The sequence below is a fragment of the Rhinolophus hipposideros genome (assembly GCF_964194185.1).
Source record: "Rhinolophus hipposideros genome assembly, chromosome: 18".
NCBI lineage: Eukaryota > Metazoa > Chordata > Mammalia > Chiroptera > Rhinolophidae > Rhinolophus > Rhinolophus hipposideros.
This window is the reverse complement of record NC_138064.1, coordinates 11951231-11973919: the sequence shown is the minus strand read 5'-3', so window position 1 is coordinate 11973919 and position 22689 is coordinate 11951231. Positions and strand designations below refer to the sequence as shown.

The following is a 22689-nucleotide window of genomic DNA, read 5'->3' as shown; positions in this document are numbered from 1 at the left end:
CTACTTGGGAGGTGAAATCTACCGGGTTGGTAATAGATTGAGAATAAACAGGTGTGGCTTCAGGGAAGCAGTGATAATACTGGCCTGATTGGAACATCATCATTATTCCTCCACTCTTTCATAGAGTTAAATTTTTAAAACCAAGTTCACTGGTAGCTTACAAACAATTTTTGTCATAACCAATTTTTTTTCAAAGGGGTTTTCCTAGTTCCCCCTTTTGAAACAAATATTCAGACATTTTGAATAACTTTTAGTGACTTATTCCAGGGATCAGCAAACTTTCAGTGAAGCGACAGACAGCAAATATTTTAAGTTTTTGCAGGCCATTTGATCTCATCTCTTTTGTAGTGTGAAGCCATAGAAAATGTGTAGGTGTATGCACATGACTGTTCCAATAAAACTTTATTAGTGGACACTGAAATTTGAATTTCATAAATTTTTGTGTATCACAAAATATTATTCTGTTTCTTTTTTCCCCAGCTATTTAAAAATATAAAACTGATCATGACTCAAGTGCTGTACAAAAGCAGGCGGTGGTCTGCATTTAGCCCAGGGGCCAGTAGTTCGCCAGTTACCCCAAATACAGTTTTTTTACAAAAAACTTTCAAGATAAATAGCAAATAGGTTGTGAGTTATAATTTCTTACATTCCTATGGAGTTATAAATCGTTAAGTCTGTAATGCTGTTGTTTGATCCTTCTATTTTGTGAGTTTCGGGAGACCTAAGAGACAGGAATACAGATAGAAACAAGGAACTACCAGCAAGCTCAGGGAAATGAGCTTGCTGTAGGGAAATACTTAATGCAGAGTGAATTCCCGGAAGAACTGTATCTTTAAGAAGGTAATTAACACCTACCAATGAGAAGTAGTTTCTAGAGGTCCTCCCCTGCAGGAAAGGAAGTCAGTAAGTTTTGTCAGACTAAATACAGATGTGTTAAGAAAGTGGAGTTGGGACAGAGAGGCTGCACTGCCCTTGGTGGGGAGGTGTGGCTCTGACAACCATGGCAGTCACCGGTCTGGCCGCCGGGATGCGGCTCAGACGCCATCGTTGTGCGGGGCTCAATGGCCGTGCAAGCCCGAGGCTTCAGCTCTGCTCGCTCCTAAAGGTCAGAGAGCTCAATTGCCCAGGCTCGGATGGGACCTTCGGAAAGACAGCAGCCTGAAGAGGAACAATACTTACCAGCGCAGACTGGAAAACTACTGCAGCCTTGAAGAAACACCATGAAGATACGATTGTCCATCGTATAAAGGAGATTGAGCTTCTGCAGAAAGAGAGTGGCACAAGCAGACCCTCGAGAAACTAAAACAGCATGGTGCTGATGAAGTGCACACAGTCCCGTGTAAGGGCTGCATGTCATTGTCCACTTCTATGGAGAGAGTTCTGTTCTAATTAATACTGTATGTGCTGCCAACAGGTTATAATAAATCGTCATCAGTGAACTGTGAAAAACAAGGAGTTGGGTTATAATGTAGGAGTTGGGAACTTGATTTGTACTTGGGAGCTATGGCTCTTGGAATATCATACTAGTGATTTTACATCTTCTGCTAAACTTAAAAACGTACAGAACCAGCCCTTTAATTATAACTCAAATTTGGCATGGTAAATCCTAAGGATTAAATTATGTATGCATGGGATTAGGAAATGCTGGCAACATTTGGTCCGATTATTTGAATACAAATGTAGTGGCAAAAGTTTTATCTACTTAAAAGCAATACGATTATAGTCAGGTGCCCAGCTGCTACAATTAACATTATTTTAATTGTGATATTAAACTAATGTTTGTTTAGCCTTCATAGTTACCTCTTTATTTGTCATGGTAGCCATAAAAAAATTAAATTATTTACAATAACAGAAAACATTTTTAGCCAAATATATTTAAGATTTTAAAGTCCCAATTTCCAAAAGAGCATTTTTTAAAATCCTGTCAAATTTTGTTAGGTACATTTTGCATTTGGTTGAGTATCTAAAAATAGTTATTTGGTAAAAGATGTAGTATTTTTGATACATAGATTTATGTTAAATACACACACTTGTGATTTACTATATTAACATTTATTGTTGATAACAAATTTCTACAACATCAAAGCCATATTACTTTCAGTGGAAAACAAAGTATTTCAATTATATACTTTATTTTTTAACCTAGTGTTTTGGGTTTTTTAAATATATTTTTTTCAATTACAGTTGAAATACAATATTAGTTTCAGGTGTACAACATAATGATTGTTAGTTATTAGATAGACATTTGTATAACCTATAAAGTGATCACCCCAATAAATCTAGTACCCATCTGACACCATATATAGTTATTACGGTATTATTGATTATATTCCCTATGCTGTACTTTACATCCCGTGACTGTTTTTAAAGCTGGCAGTTTGCACATTTTAATCCTTTCCCCCTTTTCACCCATCCCCCCATCCCCCCTCCCATCTGGCAACCGTCAAAATGTTCTCTGTATCTATGAATCTGTTTCTGTTTGTTTTATTTATTTTGTTTTTTTAATTCCTCATAAAAATGAAATCATAGGATATTTGTCCTTTTCTCTGTCTGAACTATTTCACTTAGCATAGTACCATCCAGGTCCATCCATGTTATAGCAAATGGCAGGACTTCATTCTTTATTATGGCTGAGTAATATTCCATTGTGTGTGTGTATATGTATATATATATATATATATATATATATATATATATATATATATATATCCATTGTATATGTGTATGTGTGTGTGTGTGTGTGTATATCATCTTTATCCATTCATCTATTGATGAACAATTAGATGAAGCAGAAGATCAAATCAGTGATTTGGAAGACAAGGTAGCAGAAAACACCCAGTCAGAACAGCAAAAAGAATAAAAAAGTGTGGACAGTTTTAAGGGGCCTCTGGGAAAACATGAAGCGTGCCAATATTCCCATCATCAGGGTACCAGAAGGAGAAGAGAGAATGCAAGGAATTGAAAACCCACTTCAAGAAATAATGATGGAAACTTCCCTAACATGGTAAAGGAAATAGATAATACAAGTCTAGGAAGCGCAGAGTCCCAAACAAGGTGAACCTGAAGAGACTCACACCAAGACACATCACAGTTAAAATTGCAAAGGTTAAAGACAGAGAGAATCTTAAAAGCAGCCAGAGAAAAGCAGTTAACTACAAGGGAGCCGCCATAAGACAGTCAGCTGACTTCTCATCAGAAACTTCGCAGGCCAGAAGGGAGTGGCAGGAAATATTCAAAAATATTCAAAGTTATGAAAAGCAGGGACTTACAACCAAGATTTCTCCCTCTCTCTCTCTCTCTCTCTCTCTCTCTCTCTCTCTCTCTCTCTATATATATATATATATATATATATGTATATATATATATATATACATACATATACATATATATGTGTATATGTATATATGTACATATATATATATGACCAGCAAGGCTATCATTTAGAATTGAAGAACAGATAAAGAGTTTTCCAGACAAGAAAAAGCTGAAGTTTATCACCATCAAACTAGTATTATGAGAAATGTTAACGGGACTTCTTTAAGAAGAAGAAGATCAAAGATAGGAATAATAAAATAGCAATAACTACATGCCTATCAATAATTACTGTAAATGTAAGTGGATTAAATGCTCCAATCGAAAGACATAAGGTGGCTGAATGGATAAGTAAACAAGACCCTAACATATGCTGCCTACAAGAGACTCACTTCAGATCCAAAGATACACAGAGACTGAAAGTAAAAGGATGGAAAAAGTTACCTCATGCAAATGGAAACAAAAAAAACTGGGTAGCAATACTTAGACAAAAGCAAAGTAATGGGCATCTTTGCAGGGTTGTCTTTAAGATTGTGAATATGCCAGACAAACATTTATGCATGTTACTGCGTTTTATGACTAAAAATGGCTGTAATTCTTTTTCCAACTGGGTGGAGGGAAATTATTGAATCTCCAGTATTTAATCTCTGTGGGTTCCTAGATTGTTTCCCAGATATAAGAATTACATTTGTCCAGGATTTGACACCAGTATGGATTTTGAAGTGCTTGCTGATATATGTTCTCAATCGTGACCATTCATTTTGTAGAATTTTGTTGCTGTTCCCAAGGAATATTATTTCTTGAAAACAAATAGTTCTCAAAATAGATCCCCTATACTGGTTGCATGGTTGTAACATTTTTGTGTATAAGATACTGTAAATTGTTAGTTTAATTGGTTACAAATGCTTATGAGAGAGGTCTGGTAGGTGAGTGGACTGCAGAGTGCAATGAAGAGCCTTGTTTTATGACTTTGGGCAAAAATTTTTACTTCAGTGAGGTTTTCTTATCTGTAAAAGGGGATGAGAGTAGATACTCCCTTAGGTCCCATTCACATTCTTATCAACTCACACCTAAACGGTGTGGGAGTTAATGACAGTGATCATAGAGAAGTAGCTCTTTTTAAATGACACTGAGGACATTGCTAGGTGCACCTAGTGTAAAGATATAAAAATGTCCAATCCCGTAAGTATTTTTGCTTTTTTAAGTCAATAAACAAAAGAGGGGAAAAGAAATTACCCTACCACACATCTTTTTTAAAAAATTACAAAGAAACCTTTAAGGCATATTTAAAGAAACCCTTGTAGAACATTTTGTGAATCATTTTAGTATACTGATATTTAATGTTAACCACACTTCCTTGGATCGCCTTTCATTCATTCCAATATTTGAGTGCCTACTACCGTGTTTCCCTGAAAATAAGACGTAGCCGGACCATCAGCTCTAATATGTCTTTTGGAGCAAAGATTAATATAAGACCTGGTCTTATACTATAATATAAAACTGGGTATAATATAATATAATATAATATGATATAATATATACTGGGTCATATATTAATTTTTGCTCCAAAAGACACATTAGAGCTGATGATCCGGGTAGGTCTGATTTTTGGGGAAACAGGGTATGTGTCGTAATAGGTGTACTAATGGCTTTGTGACTACAAAAAAAAATTCCTAATTTTCACTTTAAATTGCTTTTTTCATTTCCATTCTCATCGGAAATAGTTCTTTTAAATAGTTACACAATAGTCATGGGGATGTAGGGTATAGCAAAGAAATAGAGTCAATAATATTGTAATAACCATGTATGGTGTCAGATGGGTACTAGAGTTACATTAAGCAATGCTTAAGACTATTAATTGCAGTTAGAATTACCAGTAATTAGAATTTTCTAATCTGCCCTTCCTTGTGCCACTCTTGCCTCTATACAACACAGGCCAACGATATGATTCATTCGCGCATGCATTTATATTGTTTATTGAGTTTTGACTACAGGCCCGGCTGGATGCTGGGGCAGGGTGATTGAACGGGATACTAAGAAGAATATACAATTTCTACGCCACAGATACCATCACATTTGGGAGATAAAATCTACACAGAAGAAATGATGAGGGGTGTTATCAATAAAGGGAAGATAGTAGGACAGGGAAAGACATTATGGTTTTGAATTCTCTTGAAAGTTTTCCTTATGGTGAGACTTGATCTGGGCTTGAAGGAATGGGAGTAGATTTTTAATAAAATAGAGAAAAGCAAGGCATATTGGCTTAAGAGCAGAGGCATAGAACTGTGAATGATTATGTTCTATGGGAAGAAAAAGGTGAAACTGGCTGTACCAAATTTGCATTAGAGCTTTTGTGAAAAGCTGAGTACAGGGGAAAATAGGGTTTGTGTGTATAGTAATATAACATGATCAAGAGCCAGCTACTGTGGGAGAAAGCTTGATAGCTTAGAAATCGGAAGAGCTGGGCTCTGTCACTTCTGATTTCTTCGCGCTTAGACTGCTGTTCTTTTTAAGTGAGCAGTTTCAACCAAGAGGCTGTAGACTCCTTTTCCCTAATAGGAGTATTCTTCAGCCCCGTCATTGAAGATAGGGAATGGCAACTTCTGTTTTGTATTTCTTGGATGGGGAGTTTGGGGTAGCTGGTAGAGGTCACTTGTAAAAATCTGAACTCCTTCCTCTATGATTGATTCATTCTATTGTTGTATTCAGTGCACATATACCTACTTACGGGAGTTTCAAGCCTATTGTTCACTTTCCTCTAGAAATTACTTATATTAGTCAATTAAATTACCTAATTGAGATCAAAAGGAATAGAGCTTTGTTTAAGGTAAGGTGTAGAGAAATAGTTTTGATTTGGGGGAAACTTGGAGTGCCAGCTTTGGGTAGAGAACATTGGTAACAGGATAATTGAAGGTTGACATCTGGGAAAGGGGCAGACTCTTTGGGTTATTATAAAGGCTGAAATAGAACAGCCCTAAAGTCTGACATCTATTGTATCTCCCCAGCAGGCAGCACAGGTTCTTTCTGTTCTCTCTCTGGACCCTGGGGTAGTTGACAGGGTAGCTTCTGCAGTGTGACGCTTTATATCAACTAAGCAAGTGCTTTTAGGTGACTTGTTTGCAGGTGTACAGTGACGATCTGGTAGGTAAATCTCATGATAGGGCCTGGTACTTTCACCTTCTGTCTTGCCCAACAGATTCTGACTGATTGCAGGAAAAATTGTTCCTGCCAGTAGGTGTATTTACCAGATTCAAGTGGTAGAAGGAAACAATGTACAAATAGTGAGTAAAAGTCAGGTTGGCCCCTGGAGATATAAAGAAGAATCTTTTTGCCTTAGTCATCCGCAGTGAAAAAGGACAAGGTAGTCACATGTTCTGGTGCTGAGGGTATTTATTTTACTATACAAAGTAACTTTGATCAGCAGGTACTTCTCATGGAATTGTTACAGGAAGTTTTCCTTTAAAGGGCCTGGAGTTTATCACTAAAGAATGTCGAACTACTGTTTTAAGAACTTATAAAGAATAAGGGAATTGTCTGAAAATTGAAAAAGGGACAATGTCAATAAATAGCCACTGTTTATTGAATACTGTGTTTCAAGCACTTTACATATATTATGCTCAGCAGATTGGGTTATTATACAGGTTGAAATAGACGAGTCCTGAAGTATGGCAGTGGGGGTCCAAAAGTATCTTTACAGCAGCCAGCACCCGATTGCCAACATGTAAGTGATATTATCAGCATTTGACAGGGAAGAAATCAGTGCTGGAGCGCTTCAGTGTCTTCCTCGGTATCATTCAGTTTGTATGTAGTAGAACGGGATTTGTACCCAGGTCTTTCGGATTTCAAAGTCTGTATTTTCACTAAACAATTAAAACTACTAAGGAAGATAGACACGTAAATAAGTAATTACAATACCATGTGCTACATTGCAGTATTGGAAATATCATGGACAAACAGAAGAAATACAAAAGGGAGGGGAACAATTAAATCAACTTTGAGATGGAACATATAGAGAAAGATTCCTAGAGAAGGGTGACACATGAATGGGGTTTTGATGACAGTCTAAGAGTTCTTTAGGATGGAAGAGGGGGTAATACGATGGTGTTTTAGTACCTTTTTGCTTTGCTTTAAAAAAACAGTGATCTGGCTCATTTCTACTCTTCATTCTCTTCCATCACAGACTCCCTTCTGATAAGCAAACACAGTCTTCCCTATTTGTTAGTTACATCATATTCACATTGTTGACATTTGTGATATTTATATGCTATACTGTAGCAATAATTTCTACAGTTATTTACACTGATTTCAATTAAATGTGTGTGTGTGTGTTGTATAACACCACAGCTTGTCCATTCCTGAATTCTTTATTTTGATTAATCTTTTGGTTGGGGCTTGAGTCTTTAATATTTAAGGGTATAAATTTTTTGAGACCCACTTTTTTTCCCTTCTAAGCGTTCTGAAGATACCCCCACTGTGGCGCACACAAGAAGTGTGTCCCAAATAATATCTATTATTTTGTGGATAATTTTCAGATAGTAAAATTTCTGCCACCCTCACCCCTCAATTGTACATGCCTTACATTTTCTGTCTAGATGTTTACTGAGACTTTTTTTTTTTACTATTTTTGATAATTTTCTGTTCTTTTGATTCCATTCTCTTATTTTGAGAGGACCAGTTGGCCTTTTGTTTTCCATAAATTTAATCTTTTTTCAAATCATTGTCATCTCTGTTTTGATTTTTGCCAGTCTGCGTTCCATGTCAGTGATGTTATCACTAGCTTTTTCTATTTCTTTCTGATTCTTCTGTGGTTTTTATTTCTGTTACATAAATTCTGTGGAAACTTTATTTCTGTTATAATAAATTTATTGTCGTATTTAATCTATTTGCTGAACTACGTCAGCTCTGTTTCTGAGTTAATTTTTTTAATTGTCTGCTTCATCTGCCTTTGTCATGCTTTTGTCTTCCTTATGCAGTAGATTCAATGCTTAGATTCCATAGTGAATCCTTTCTTAGCATCCATCGAGGAGTGGGACCAATTCTAGTTGGGCCTCCTGTCAGCAAAGAACGGTTTGGGGGGAAGGGCAGAGGAAGTGATCTGGATGGGGCAGCCAACAACTTCCCTTGAGAGACGTTCTCACAGAATACTTGTCCAGTAAGCTAATGTTCCCTATGCTCTCTAGGCACTTCTTCCTTGAAAATAGTTTTTAAAATTAAAGCAAGTGAATATATGTATATATTTTGGGGGGGGGGAACCAAAGTACTTCCAATCTTCTAATAAAAATTATTATTCCCTTTCTTTAACCAGTTTTTATTTTCCTGAGATAACTTTTCAACACCTGTAGCTGTTAATTATAACATTTACTTCCATATTTATAAATAATATGCTTGTATTCCTGTTTCTAATTATTTTAGACGTTAACTGTTATCTGCCTATTACAGGAGATGAGAATTTATGTATTCCACTGTTTTCATTTTTATCCTTCCACCTTTTGAGTGACTTTTTAAATGATTTGCTTCAATCGATACTCATTGTTTATGACTGTAGATTACATTTCCTTTTTTGTATTTGTCTCATATTTTCAGTTAATAATTGCCTCGTTGTTTTGCTCACTTAATTGTCTGAGTTCCTATCAGTTCTTCCCCAAACTTGTTGAAGAATTATAAAACTGTCTTAATGTAATACTGTTTTCCACATGATTAAATACTTATCAGTTCACTCCATATTACCTCTCGTCACCCCTTCCCCTCTACCCCTTTTCTTTCCCCTCCCTTTCCCTGTCTTCCTCTGTCTTTCTCTCCCTTCTTGAACCCTCTACTCTCCTCTTCCAATCTGAACTAATACCTTCTAGACCCACTACACAATTATCCAAGGACTTCTTTCACCTCTCTCCTATAAGAGATCCTTTTTCCTTGATCTTGGTGTCTTTCTGTTTTCCTCTTCTCTCTTTGCTCCTTTATTTTAGTGGAGCACACGTCCTAAAAATTTCTCAAGAGTGTGCCCAGAAAGGAAAGTTGAATGTGTTGCCTATTGGGGGGAGAGTGTATTTATCAATCATTTGATTGATAAATGAATGAATATATAATCATTTGGGTATATAGTCTAAGTGAAATAATTTTCTTTCATAATTTTGAAGTTACTGCTTCATTTGCCTTCTCCTTTCAAGTGTTGCTGTTGAGAAGGCTGATGCCATTCTGATTCTGAACAGAACTAGACAGAAATATTAAAATCATGAAACACAGAACAATTTAAAAGTCTAGATACTTTACATTGATCTTTTTGCTTTTTGAGAACACTAGATTCATTCTTTATTCTTTATGATCTGTTATTTCATAGTGGTATCTTTGGTGTGGCTATTTATTTTCATTTTTTGTATCGGCACATTCTCTATACTGTTGATGTAAGAAATCGCGAAATCTGTAGAGAATTTTTATGAGTTTATTTGAGCCAACGACAGTTGCCAGGAAACAAGATCCCAGATGCTCCAGAGAATGACAGTTTGCAGTTTCTTTTATACCATTGGATTTAAGAAGGGAAAGTAAGGAAGATTACATGAAGGTGGGAGAAAGCCAGGTGGGGATTGGATTGCAAGATAACAAGAATATTGTGTGCTCCCTTGAGGGTGGTTATACTTCAGGGGTCTGGAAAATGAAGATCCCTCTGGCATTTCAAAGGTGTTGTTAACATAGATGCACAGAAACAATGGACAGGGCTGCTTAAGGCAAAGATTAGCTGATAGGCTGCGGCGTGACCACGACCACCATGACCTGCCCAGGTAGGCATTTGTGATCAGATCACCTGTGAGCTCACTTACCGGCACTGGACTTGTCAGCTTTATTATACACCCTCTTTTAGGCCCATAGTACTCATGCACTTCAGTTTGGGAAATTCTGTCCTTGATATTGCAGTTTCTTCCTCTCAAGTTTGTTTCTGGTTGGTTGGAATGTTAAACCACCTGGGTTGATCTTCTGATTTTATGACTTACTTTCCCATTTGACTTTTGGTTCTCCTTCCTGGAAGATTAAAAAAGATGTGTAGGGGAATCATTATGAACTCAGGCTCTGGAGCCAGAAGGTCTGCTTGAATTCTGGCCCTGCCAGGTTTTAGCTATGTGAGGAGTTACTTGCCCTTTCTGTTTTTCATCGGTAAAATAAGGTTCATATTAGTACCTAACTCAAAGATGTGGGGATAAATGAGTTAATTTAGCCAAAGTGCTTGATTTTCTGGTACATATTAAATGTTAATTATTATTTTTTATCATTTGGTATCATTAACCTCAAGTTAATATTTTGTCTATTTGAAGTCTTGATTTCTGTCACAAGTTTAATTTTCAAGATCTTTTTGTTTGCTTCTCTGTTCCTAATTTATAGCCTTCTGTTGTTTGATGGATACAATGTCATCTTGAATTGTTGGGACAATTGAAGAAATTTGGGGGAAAAACCTTCAACATTTAAAGTGGACACCAAAACAAATAAATAGAAACAAAAGCAAGTAAATAGAAAAAGTATAGAAATCTTATTAAGATTTTGGGGGGTTGGCAGTGCTGAAGTTTTCTTCTGTTTCCCACATTGACTATTTTATCATAGTACCTCTTTTCTATTAATTTGTTTTGGTGTGTATCCTGTATGTTTGAGGCTTTTAAAAAATTCCTCACAATTAGGTTCAAATTATATTTTCAAGGAATGTATGTAAGTATCATGTCCTCAGTGAGTCAAAGCAGGGAGCACAGATGTCACTTTGCCCAATTGTTGGTGATACTAAGTTTGAGCATTTGTTTAAGGTGACCGCAGCCAGTGTCTTCGTTTTCAAAGTACCTCTTTATATTTGTTAGTAAGTGGTCTTGGGTTGATAACTTTCAGAGTGTGTTATTTATTCATATGCACTTTTGCATTCTTCTTAAATGTACAGTAGTAAAGTCTATCTTGTCATTATCCATTTTGATTCTCAGATTGTCCACATTAAACCAGGAGAAGTCCTTTCAAGCTGACTTCTTTTTATGTGTTTGTGGATGTTTGAGCACTTCCTTTGTCTGGCACAACAAAGTATTCTAAGGTCACCTTGTACTGTCCCTGCCCCAGACCGGGAACCAGCCATTTTTCCAAGGAGCCGTGGTAGCTTTTTGGGGGGTAATGATATTTAGAAACCCAGGATCTGGGGGTTGCGTCTGCTTTTAGCTACTGAGGTGTTATTGCTTCCAGGCCCTGTTAGTGGACTGTGCTGTGGGTGTGTGTGCACACGCACCCACGCTGCGTGGTGGGGTATCTGTTTGATACATACTTAAGTTCACTTGTTTTCATTTATGTTTAATTTCAGTAGGGATTTCCCCCAATCCTTGTTTATTTTTTTGTTTTTGAATTCATATATCTTCAGTATTGTTCAAAAGTCAAAAACTTGATTAAAAGGTCTACTCAGGGTACCTTCTTCCTAATGATTTTCACCACCTGTAGGTAACATGTATGTAAACCTTAGTTTATCCTTAGTTTATCCCTGTTTTTCTTTTTGCAGATACAAGTGTATACATGTATTCTTATTTACTCTTCTTTCTTGCATAATAGCCAGCATAACATGCATTCTTTTTCATATTTCTTTTTCACTTAATAAAGCCTGGATACCCCTCTGTATCTGTTTATAGAGACTTTCCTCGTTACTTTTTTTATAGCTGTGTAAGTACTCCATTGCATAGATGCATAATGGTTTATTCACTAGATCTGTTATGTGTTTCCAATATTGTGCTATTTCAGAGTGCCACAGTAAGTTATGGTGTGTGTATATTTTAATTAAGACATAAATTTATTATCTCTCAGGGTTCTATGAGTAGACTGGGATCCGCTGATGGGGTTCTGGAGTTCTTACTTGGAGTCTCTCAAGCATTTGCAGATGGAAGTTAGAGTTGGAGTCATCTGAATGTCCAAAGTAACTCAGCATCTAGGGTAGCTTTCTCAGTATGGCTGGCAATCGATGCTAGTTCTGAGTTCTGAGTTCAGGCTCTCAGCTGGAATGCCTACTCATGGCTTCACGATGTGGCTGGGGCTTCCCAGAGCATGTCAGCTGGGTTCTGAGAGGGAGTGTCCCAAAAGTGAGTCTCTCAAGCGGTCCAAATGAGAGCTGCAAGGCTTCTTAAGATTTATCTCAAAAATCTCAGAGTATCACTTCTGCGTTCTGTTGATCAAGCAAGTCATTAATCCTGGCCCAGATTCAAGGGGAGGAGAATTAGGCTTCTTAATGTGAGGAGCAGGATGCATGAAATTGGCAGCAACCATCTTTGGAGACCTATACCATCGTCTGCCTTATAGCAGCCACAATTCACATCCCTTCCATTTGTAAAAAGGAATTTTTCTTCCCAAGACCCACACAGTATCATCCCATTAGGCATCAGTTTGAAGTCCAGGATATTTTATCTAAGTCAGGTCCAGATATGGGTGAAGCCTCTCAGGTACAATTCCTCCAGCACAGCTCCTCGAGAACAGTTCCCCTTGAGCTGAATACCTTTTTGAGATCTATATTTCTCCATATGGCTTTGAGTTACTGTCGAGTGTTCTTTCATTTAATCTGATAGGACTACACTGAGCATCTCTTCTAGGGCAGGTTTAGTGCTATTGAACTCCTTCAGCTTTTGTTTATCTGGGAATTTCTCCTTCACTTTGAAAATTTTGGTGAATATAGGATTCTTAGTTGTTTGTTTGTTTGTTTTTCTTTGAGCACTTTAAATATATTAGCCCATTGCCTTCTGGACTCCAAAGTTTCTTGTGAGAAATCTGCTTATAATCTTAGTAAGGATCACTTGTATGTGATGATTCACTTCTCTCTTGCTGCTTTCAAGATTCACTCTTTGTCTTTGTCCATTGAACGTTTAATTATAATGTATCCTGGTATGGCTTTCTTTGAGCTCATCTTACATGAAGTTCGTTGAGCTTCTTACATGTTTATATTCATGTCTTTCATCAAATTTAGGAAGTTTTCAGCCATTATTTGTTCAAATATTCTCTTTGCCCCTTTCTCTCTTCTCCTCATGGGACTCCCACAATGCATATATTGGTGTACTTATTGGTGTCCCACAGGTCCATTAGGCTCTGTTAACTTTTCTTCAGTCTTTTTTCTTTCTATTCTTCAGACATAATTTCCATTGTCCTATCGTCAAGTTCACTGATTTCTTTCTTCTGCCTGCTCAAGCCTGCCTTTGAATTCTTCCAATTTAGTTATACTTTTCAGCTCCAGAAATCTTTTAGGTTTTTTATCTGTTGATATTTTTATTTTCTTCATACATTATTTCCTTGGCTTTCTCCACATTTTCCTTTAGTTCTTTGAGCATTTTTAAGACGGGCATTTAAAAGTCTTCGTTTGGTACATCTGCCATTAGGTCTTTTTCAGAAACAGTTTCTGTTGATTTTTTTCTTCCTTTGAATGGGCCATACTTTCCTGTTTCTTTGTATGCTTTGTGTTTTTCTGTTGTTGAAAACTGGACATTTGAATTTTAATACAGTAGTAACTCTGGAAATCAGATTAATCCTCTTGCCCAGGGTCTGCTGGGTTTTTTTATTACTGTTTTTTGGGGTGTTGTAAGCTGTCCCTGTGCCGAGGATCATCAGCCTGACATACAAACTGGAAGTCTTCTAAGATCTTTTCTGAGTCTTCCTCTGGACATACACAGTTACTTTTTCATGTTTTCCTTATATGCAGTTGTTTTTGAATGTCTTAGTCTTTAAAGTTTGGCTCCAAAAAGGGAAAAAGAGAAAAGTGAATGGGGAAAAAAGAGTGCAGGCCCTTTAAATCCCCTTGAAGTCTCTTCAGCTAAAGTGGTAGGAGCTTAAAACAATAGTGGGGAGGTCCAACAACAGTGACTGCCCTACTCTTTGTGCCTCCTGGATCAGAAGCAGCAATCAGTGATCAGAGCACAGATTCCCAGTATTTGGAGAACAGTGTCTTTTTGCCCACCCTGGCTCCTGCAAGCTATGTGTAAGCTGCTCCTGTAACAAGTGTAGCATTGCCTGTCAGGTGGCGGGGGATGGAGGAAGGGTAGTTGCTACAGTGCTAAGAGCTGAAATTAACTACATCGTACTGTCCAAGTCTTCCCCTGGAAGTGGTGAGCCTGCAATAGACTTCAGAATTCCAAAATAGTCATCTCAGTTAGATTCCGCCAGTGCAGTTGTCTAGATGGGGAGACAGATTTCTCCAGTGCTTTCTACTCGGCCATCTTCCCAGAATCTTCGATCTGTGTGTTTGTCTTTTGGTATTGTCTGGGACCTACCTTCAGGGTGAGATCCTAGTAAAGGTATTGCTAAGATAAATACATACATAATCTAGTTAGATACTGTCAAATTACTCTCTGTGAAGTTGTCCAGTGTTGCACTCTCACTAGCAACGTGTGTAAGTACCTGTTTCCCGACAGCCTCACCACCAATGCATTGTGAAGCTTTTCAGTTTTTGCCAGTCTGGGATGAGTAATGATAGCTTAATGTAGAGATAAAGGAAAGCCTAGGGAGAGAAAACAGTATATACAAAGAACCACCTGAAATTTTAGTTTTTAAAAATGCATTTAATACAGTGTAAAAAACAGTGTTCAAAATCATATGTTTCATTTAGGAAGTTAAATACCTGGATTAAGTACCCATGCCAAAACCCCGTCCTAATTTGTATAAAGTTCTGCCTCAGGTTTTCTACTCTGACTCATTTGTTTCCTGGGAGCTTCATGTCACAACAAAGGGAGGCGAGTGTCTGTACGAACACCTGTGTACTGGTTGTAGCGAGCTGCCAGAATCTGAGGCCACTTTAGAGGCTGGTTTCTTTCACCACCCTTCTTATTAGCTGTTGTCTCGTGGCACTTCCGCTCTCTGCACATCTGCTTCTAGATCTCCATGTGAACCATTTCCCTCTGTTTGCTGATAGTTTCTGTTCTCTAAGTCTGGCTTACAAATGAGCCAGGATGGATACTGCAGCCTATCTTACCTACATGTTGACTTTCTGCTTCAGCGCTTCCCAGCTGACTAGTGTACTTTCCTGCTGTTTTCTAGTTGCATTTCTAAGAAACACGAATTGGCTCAGACCATCTTTATGTGCTGCTTCTGATTGTTGTTCCTAGCCAAACTATAAATTGGCTTTCTTGGATCAGGGGTTAAGTAAGCAGCTTAGGGATGTCCCGGGAGGGAGCCGCAGAGTGACAGGGAGACAGCAAGGACCCATGGATGGAACAGTCCCCTCAGTAAGTGAGCGGCAGGATAGAGCTGAATACATAACATATTCTCCCCTTCAGTGTACCAGTTTATGTTTAATAGAGTACTTAGCACAGACTTAGAGCAGGTTGAATATTGTAGGAAACTAGCTAGTATTTCAGTGTCAAAAATGGAGAAATTTGCCCTGTTCTGTGATGTTTTCTATTTGCATTGTGACTTTAGAAGCATGATATGGCCGAATGACCACTTCACTAGAAGTCAGGTGTCTTAGATTCTGAACCTGACTTTGCTGTGCTGAAAGGTTTCACTTTCTTCATCAGATACATTTTTAAAAGGTCAGCGGAGTAGAATAGTTTCTAAGGTACTGTATTGTCCAGCTATAAAACTCAAATTGTAGGATACTGAGCCAGGGAAGGTCATTTCCACAAGGATGGACAGAATACAAAGCTGTTATAACGAAATCGTAAGTTCAGATGAATGTGAAAAATTAGAAACGAGAATGATTGGACCCATATATTAGAAAAAGAGATGGGAGTTTTGTAGTGAAGCCTGTTTTCCTCATTTGAACTTGTTTTATTTGAAATGAGATGATACACAGTCTGATTGACGTCAGATGTCCCAGTCACAAAGTCTTCCGCAACTTTAAGTTGCACATAAGTAGTATATTATTGGAAGTATAATATTGAAGTTTGAAATGCTTTTTGTCTTCAATGCTTCAAAAATATATATAATTGGATATTCAGAATAGTTAAGTAACATGATTTTCTTTTACTTTTTAGGATTTAAGTGCCCTGTATGCTCAAAATTTGTACCCTCCGATGAAATGGATTTGCATCTTGTGATGTGTTTAACAAAGCCAAGAATAACCTATAATGGTAAGTCTGGTGCTTTCAAATACCATTTTAAATGAGAATTACCTTGGATGTTATGAATTTCATGTTTCAGGTAGAATGTAAAAGGCAAGGAAGGATCATCTCTGAGCCCTAGAGGCCAGCTGGTATCGCAGTTAGGTCTGGTGCTTTGGCCGTGCTGTTATTTCCTGACCACAGTCTCTAGATATTCAAAACCCTAGGAGAGATTTTCAAGGATGTTTTGGTACATTTTGAAATAGATTTGAAAACTCTGTTTTGAAAAAAAAAAAGAAAGAAATAGTTCATTCCTGACTTGAAATAAATAGAATAAAATAAAGGAAAAAATGAGAGCTTGTTTTCTCTCAAAATTTCATAAATAAAAAGACAGACTTCAAAAGCCTATGAAAAATTTCAGATTTTTCAAATGTAAGATTTAGTTTGAAATAGAATAAGTTGGAGAAATACCAGTAAACAATGAAGCCGATTGAAAGACTGACTTCAGGCAACAAGTGTCCTGAGTACCTCTCAGATATGAGGTACCGGGTTAGGAATTTGGGATCTAACAATGAATAAAACAGAGATGGATCCTGCAAGCCTAGGATCATCCAAAAGTTTAATTCATGTAGTAGCATTTAGTTAACAATCTGAGGTTGCTCCTCAGATTTCAAAAAAAAATGTTGTGGGGGGAGAATTTACACTGAAACGAACATGTTACTTTGAATAGCTTTTTTGGAAAATTGATCTAGGAATCTGTCTAATAAGGTAGTGCTTCACCCACCGTATTTATACAAATTAGTGACAGTAGAGCATGTTTTCCAGTGAATAAATAAAAGTGGCTTTCAGTAAATGGACCTGCTAACTATACCTGTTGATTATAGCCAAACCTTTTTTGCATTATGAAATTGAACTGGCTACTTTATATAATCTAGTTGGAATTCAGTTACTTAAGTAATAAAAAGTGTTCAAATTCAGGTTCAAAACTGGAGGTAAAAATGATTGGGCTTGTTTCATATACGTATATTCCATTATCTTATCATTACCTCCCCCCATAATTATTATGTTTACACAGGTGTCTTTAAAATAAATATCCTTACATCTTAATACTGTGGCCTTGAATTTTAAAAGCAGAAATGTATCTCCTTTGACCATATAATATATTTGCATGCTGAATGTACAGAATATAGTCTCTCTGTGTTTTGGCAGTTTTTTATTTCCTGATTTAACTGTGCTCAAGTCATTAAAGTTTTCTACTAAATCACTTACTTGGTATCTTAAAGATTTAATATGTACCTTCTGCTTGGGAATACTGTAAACCAAGGATTTAGGGTTTAAATACTTGACAGTATTCTAACTCAGAAGTTAGTAAACTTAATGCAAAAAGTTAAGTTGCAGTCATTTTTAAGAATGGCTACCTACTTTAAGGTAGGTAGATACGTAATTTGTAACTTAAGTGTATATTAACTTTCTATAAATATTCACAAGAAGCAAAAACAGCTTCCTCATAAAAATTATATATAGTTCTTGAACTTTTAGAACTTGGACAGGACCAACTATAGGTGAAAGGAGGAGGACCTTTGATTGGCTGATTTAGGTTAGAGAGGTGACATATCAGTACTGTGCTTCCCCATTACGTGTTTATGGGAATTCTAACACCACTCTGTTTTAAAGGCAGACCCCTATAGGGGAAGAAAAAATCATCCTCCACCTTTCTGAATTTTGGGCTAAGACCCCTGTGAGAAAAGACAAGATTAACAAAAGAAAAACAAGCAAATGTTTATTAACATGTATACCTGCTGCATACATGAGAGATACCCAGGGAAAAATAAGCAAATCTCTGAGGTGGTTTAGAATGTGGGTTTAATATCATCTTCACCTAAAGACAAAGAAAATGAGGGTGGGGATAAAAGGTGGGGAGGCCAGTTGTGGGAGATTGCCAGGGAAATCACAGTAAACAAGGGGTTTGTTATGCTGATTTAAGTTGGTGCCTTTTTCATTGAGTAAGATCCTCTTGAAATACTTTCTTGTGATTTAGAGTCTTCCTTCTCTGACTGATACAGAGGGGAGACATGCTCATGTACGAAGATTTCCTTCATAAATGTATGTAAATTTCCCTTACAGAAGGGTAACTCCTACTCTGTTGTCAGAGCCTCTCCTGTGTCTTTTCTTTCTCAGTCATCTTAAAATAATCTTTATTATTTTATGCCAAAGAGGCATATCTTAGGTTACATATTCTGCTATCCTTCACCCCCACATATCATCTATCACAAGTGTTGAGGCTGTGAAAACTGGCCTCTTTAATGCCTAGGTAAGGCATCTGGGATTATTATAACATTTAAAACAAGGTGAATAAGAGGATCTCTGAAACAATCTTTTTAGTCACCTGGAGTCCTCACATTTGAATTCCTAGAAGTTGATTTCACGGAGAGATTTGCATCAGAGAGATTGGGCCTCTAAATTGTGTTAATAATATGTTTGAGAAAACAAAATTGAACTGAATAAATCTGAAGATCTAATTGGCTTTGTTCAGTGAGTTCGGGAGTCGGGCACCAGTCCATCTAGCAGATAGAAAGGAGCTGGGAAGGGCTGTGCAGACGGGAAGGCTTTTATAGGCAGAAGGGGTCTAGACAAGGAAGTCGTTAATAAATAGCCGGCAGTTTCAGGCTGGTCACCTTCCTTTAGGGGAAGGCAGGGTCTGTCTGGTAGATCATCTCACTAGTGTGGGGACAGAACCCCAGAAAGCAGTTTCCAGGCTCTCGCCCTCACATAGAAAGATGCTGTCTCAGGTAGTAAATGGCCATCACATGTGATTGTCTGACCAGCAGCTGTGGCTAGTTGGCCGTCAGCTGTAACCAGTGAGTCATTGGCCACTAATATAACTGCGTGGCTACACTAGCAGCAAATGGGGGTAGCAAGAAGATGGGGACTGAGCTAGCAAGCGGCGGAGTGAGGGTTGCGATCGTGTGGCTCCTGTTTCCTGTGTCTCCAATCCAGCCGCCAGCGAGAATATATTTGTTTGACTCCTCTATCTATGGCTCCGTGGGTGTTCCTTTTTGGCCTCACCATGTCCTGCGCTCTTATGTGGGGAGCGGGACCAGAGACCCTGCATGACACTAGTGTTAACCAGATAATTCCACACTGACTGGTAAAAGGTTACATTCCCGGGAGAGGCTGAAACTGCATTTAGGTTGGGTATTAAGTCTTGGTTTGCTGATTTGGGGCTTAACACATGTGACTCCATTTTCAGCAGCCTGTTGCCTCTTTTTTAACATCTATCAAGAGAGTTTTATTCAGCACAGGGCTTATTAATTTATGCTTTTTGCAGTCTTTTCTAAAGTGGATCTGAAATTTGGAATTTTGTTAAATGTATATTAATTTAACTGTCTATAAACATTTCATAGTTAGCAAGAATAGTTGGAATTGTTTTTCAGTCTGGATCTATTTATAGTCAAATTCCAGAATAGGATGAACTCCTATTGAAATTTGAATATAAGTTGGTGATTTGGAGTTTCAAATTCATATCACAGAGATGGTATTATAAATGTTGGTTTGGTTTCCAGACTAGTCCACAACAACTTTTGTTTTCCTTTTTTTTTTTAAAAAAAAGTAATATATCTACGTACCCACGTCCTAGAAACTGAAGAAGAAAATGAACTGGCTAGGTGGAAGCTGTCAGGGGTTAGGCAGCTGGCTCAGCAGAGGATCAGGTAGGAGGCCCAGATGATGGTGGCGGGGAATGATTCAGAATGATGTGAGTCGTTATCTGTTGCAGGTGGTGTTTTGGCAGGATGAAAGAAAATTCACAATGCCACAATGAGTTTGCCCTACGTCAGGGACGGCCTACTTTATATACTTCCCCTCTTTCATGTGCTTCATTGTTAGTTTATGGACCTAGTAATTCGTTGTGTAGTCTGTGAACCTAATATAAATTTTATGAGCTTAGAGTCTCTTCATTTCCTTGTTCCCTATCTTCTAAATGTTTCAGAACCAAAAAATGAAATAAAATGATTGTTAGCAAATTCTTAGTCTTGGTTTTATTGGTCTTTAAACTTCCCTGGATCACAGCATGTTTTGTATCCTATGAAGCTCAGTGTTTAGTTTAGACTCTGTGATGAAGGACAGTAGGATTTGTATTTGAGAGACCTGTGTTTGATTTGTAGCTGGTACTATTCGTGTCTGTAGTTATCTGGAGGAGCTGTAACTTGAAATAAGTGGGTCTTCTGAGAGTTTATTGTAAACCCCTGTGGTGAATCAAAGCGGAGCCTTTGCAGAGTCAGAAAGAATTGTGGGCAGAGTAAGATGTGACTCTTACTCTGCTAAAGTAAACATATTGGAAGAAATAGTGTCAGTCGGAAGGGAACTTGTTCTGTAATGAAAATGAGGAAAAGGATCCCAACTTGTGTGCTGTCTGCAGGAGAATATCATATTCACTCAAACACTGAAGATAGATTTCAGCAGGCAGTCAGCACTTCATTCCAGTGTGCATGTGCGGCCTTCTGATGACCGGGCTTTCCAGGTAGTGTGTTTGCAGGAAAGAACATATTTTTTCCCTATGGATACTGTTTGGCTTTTCAGCCAGTTGTGGGTCTCATTTGAAGTTATAAACTTGCTTTCTGCCTTCCATAATACATTTTCTTGGTTTTAAGATTTTGCTCCCACCTTTTAATTTTTCTGAATTCAGGATGCTTTCCGAATAGGCACGTCTCTTACAATTGAGGTTAAAAAAAAAAAAAAAAAGTTGCCAACAACTACCAAGCAGAATTTTAAGTAAGGAGGTAGTTATTGCCTGAGATTCTGTGAACTTGGCCTTCTCTGGAAGATTTCTGTTAGTCTGATTTGATGTCCTTGTTCATTTATTTGCATTGATGATTCGTGTGATTGAGTTTTAACTTAAGTGTGATTCCTGATTGTAGTTTTAAATGACCTCATAAAGATACATTATGCGATGGCATTGAAGTGAAGTTGTTTTTTGTACCATAAATCCATAAATCGACCCTGAGGCCTTTGGTGAAATTAAATGCAGTGGAAAGTGTCAAAATCCCTTATCCTATGTTATAGAAATTTCAAAGTAGGTGATATCACAGAAGAGGTTAGCAAAACAAAAGCAAAACTGTTCTAAAACGCCCATGGGATTCCTATAGGAAAATACAGTCACCTTCTATTTAAAAGTGAACTTGTAAAAAAATAAAAAATAAATAAAAGTGAACTTGTGATGAAAAATAAAAAATATATGAGGAGTGAGAGTCAGCAGATGTGATTAGAATTACCACCCCAAGAACTGTAAAACTGTAAATATGTTTATTTTGAAATCATTAAAATCATAAAAGGATGAACAGGAAATAAGTAAAATATAGTATGTATTTACTTTGTAAAGGTAATGGATCAGAAATGATCATACAAAAAACTTTACCATAGTTACATTCTTACCCAGTTACCAGAATTGTACACCTCTTTTATATGGCGCTGAAATCAATTTTACTGCCCTTCTGTTAACATAGAGCTGCTCAAAAGCACCAACTTGCATTTAAAGCTTTATAAAGAATAATAGTACGTTGTACAAAGTACAAACTTTGAATCAGCTTGCTGAGTTCAGATCCCTGTTCTGTCACTTAATGGCTGTGTAATCTTGGTTTTCTTTTGTGTAAATTTAGGACTAGAAGTAGTGCCTATCTCCACAGAGTTATTATAAGACTCGAATGAGAAATCATACGTAGCTCTTTGTAGGTGGTGAGTGCTAAATAACAAAACCTGTTGATATTGCTAAGAAATTTCACCTCTGACTGTGAGAGGTAAACATATAGTAGGTGCCATATTTAACATGCGAATAAGTCTAAAATATTTTTGATATTCTAAAAGCCCATAATTTAACTCCAAATTAAATATCTAAAAATCTTACATGGCAATGATAATTTCTATAATATTATAGATGGGAGGTGGGAGGATAATTAGAAAACAACGTGCTCTCATGATGTGACGATTTAAAAGTGCAATTTATGAAAGAATATTTTCTTTTTAAAATAAGCAACATGGTGACCTACCTATGCAGGTAAAATCTGGAGTCTAAATTTGATGATAGGCACATTGCTTAATCTTTATAAAAACACAGATCCTTTCATATTCTGTATAGAAATAGAAATATTGTAAAAAGATTACTGTACATAGATAAATGTTTATCTTGAGGTCCATTTTGTCCTGTGGCTTATTATAAAAAGATACATAGAACAGAAATTGAAATAAAAATATATAGTTCAGCAAGAAGGAAGACAGATCTAATCTCTAAAGCATGAAGTAGGTTTCAGATTGCATTTCTGATTGCATTAATAAAATTTGAGAAGGGACATGACATCTTTTTTCTTTATTTACT

The 22689-nt window shown here is 37.1% G+C and overlaps 1 protein-coding gene across 3 annotated transcripts in view; it reads left to right on the top strand.

The window, feature by feature from the left end:
- The window catches only part of ZNRF2 (zinc and ring finger 2), an 85207-nt gene that overhangs the window by 26284 nt on the left and 36234 nt on the right, over window positions 1–22689 (top strand). For all 3 annotated transcript variants that reach the window (XR_013995319.1, XM_081079387.1, XM_081079386.1), the window contains exon 2: window positions 16257–16352. Coding sequence is in view for 2 of the 3 variants with exons in the window: in XM_081079387.1 (XP_080935513.1) it covers window positions 16257–16352 (96 nt within the window). In the remaining variant the exon portion in view is untranslated. The remainder of the gene's footprint in view (window positions 1–16256; window positions 16353–22689) is intronic.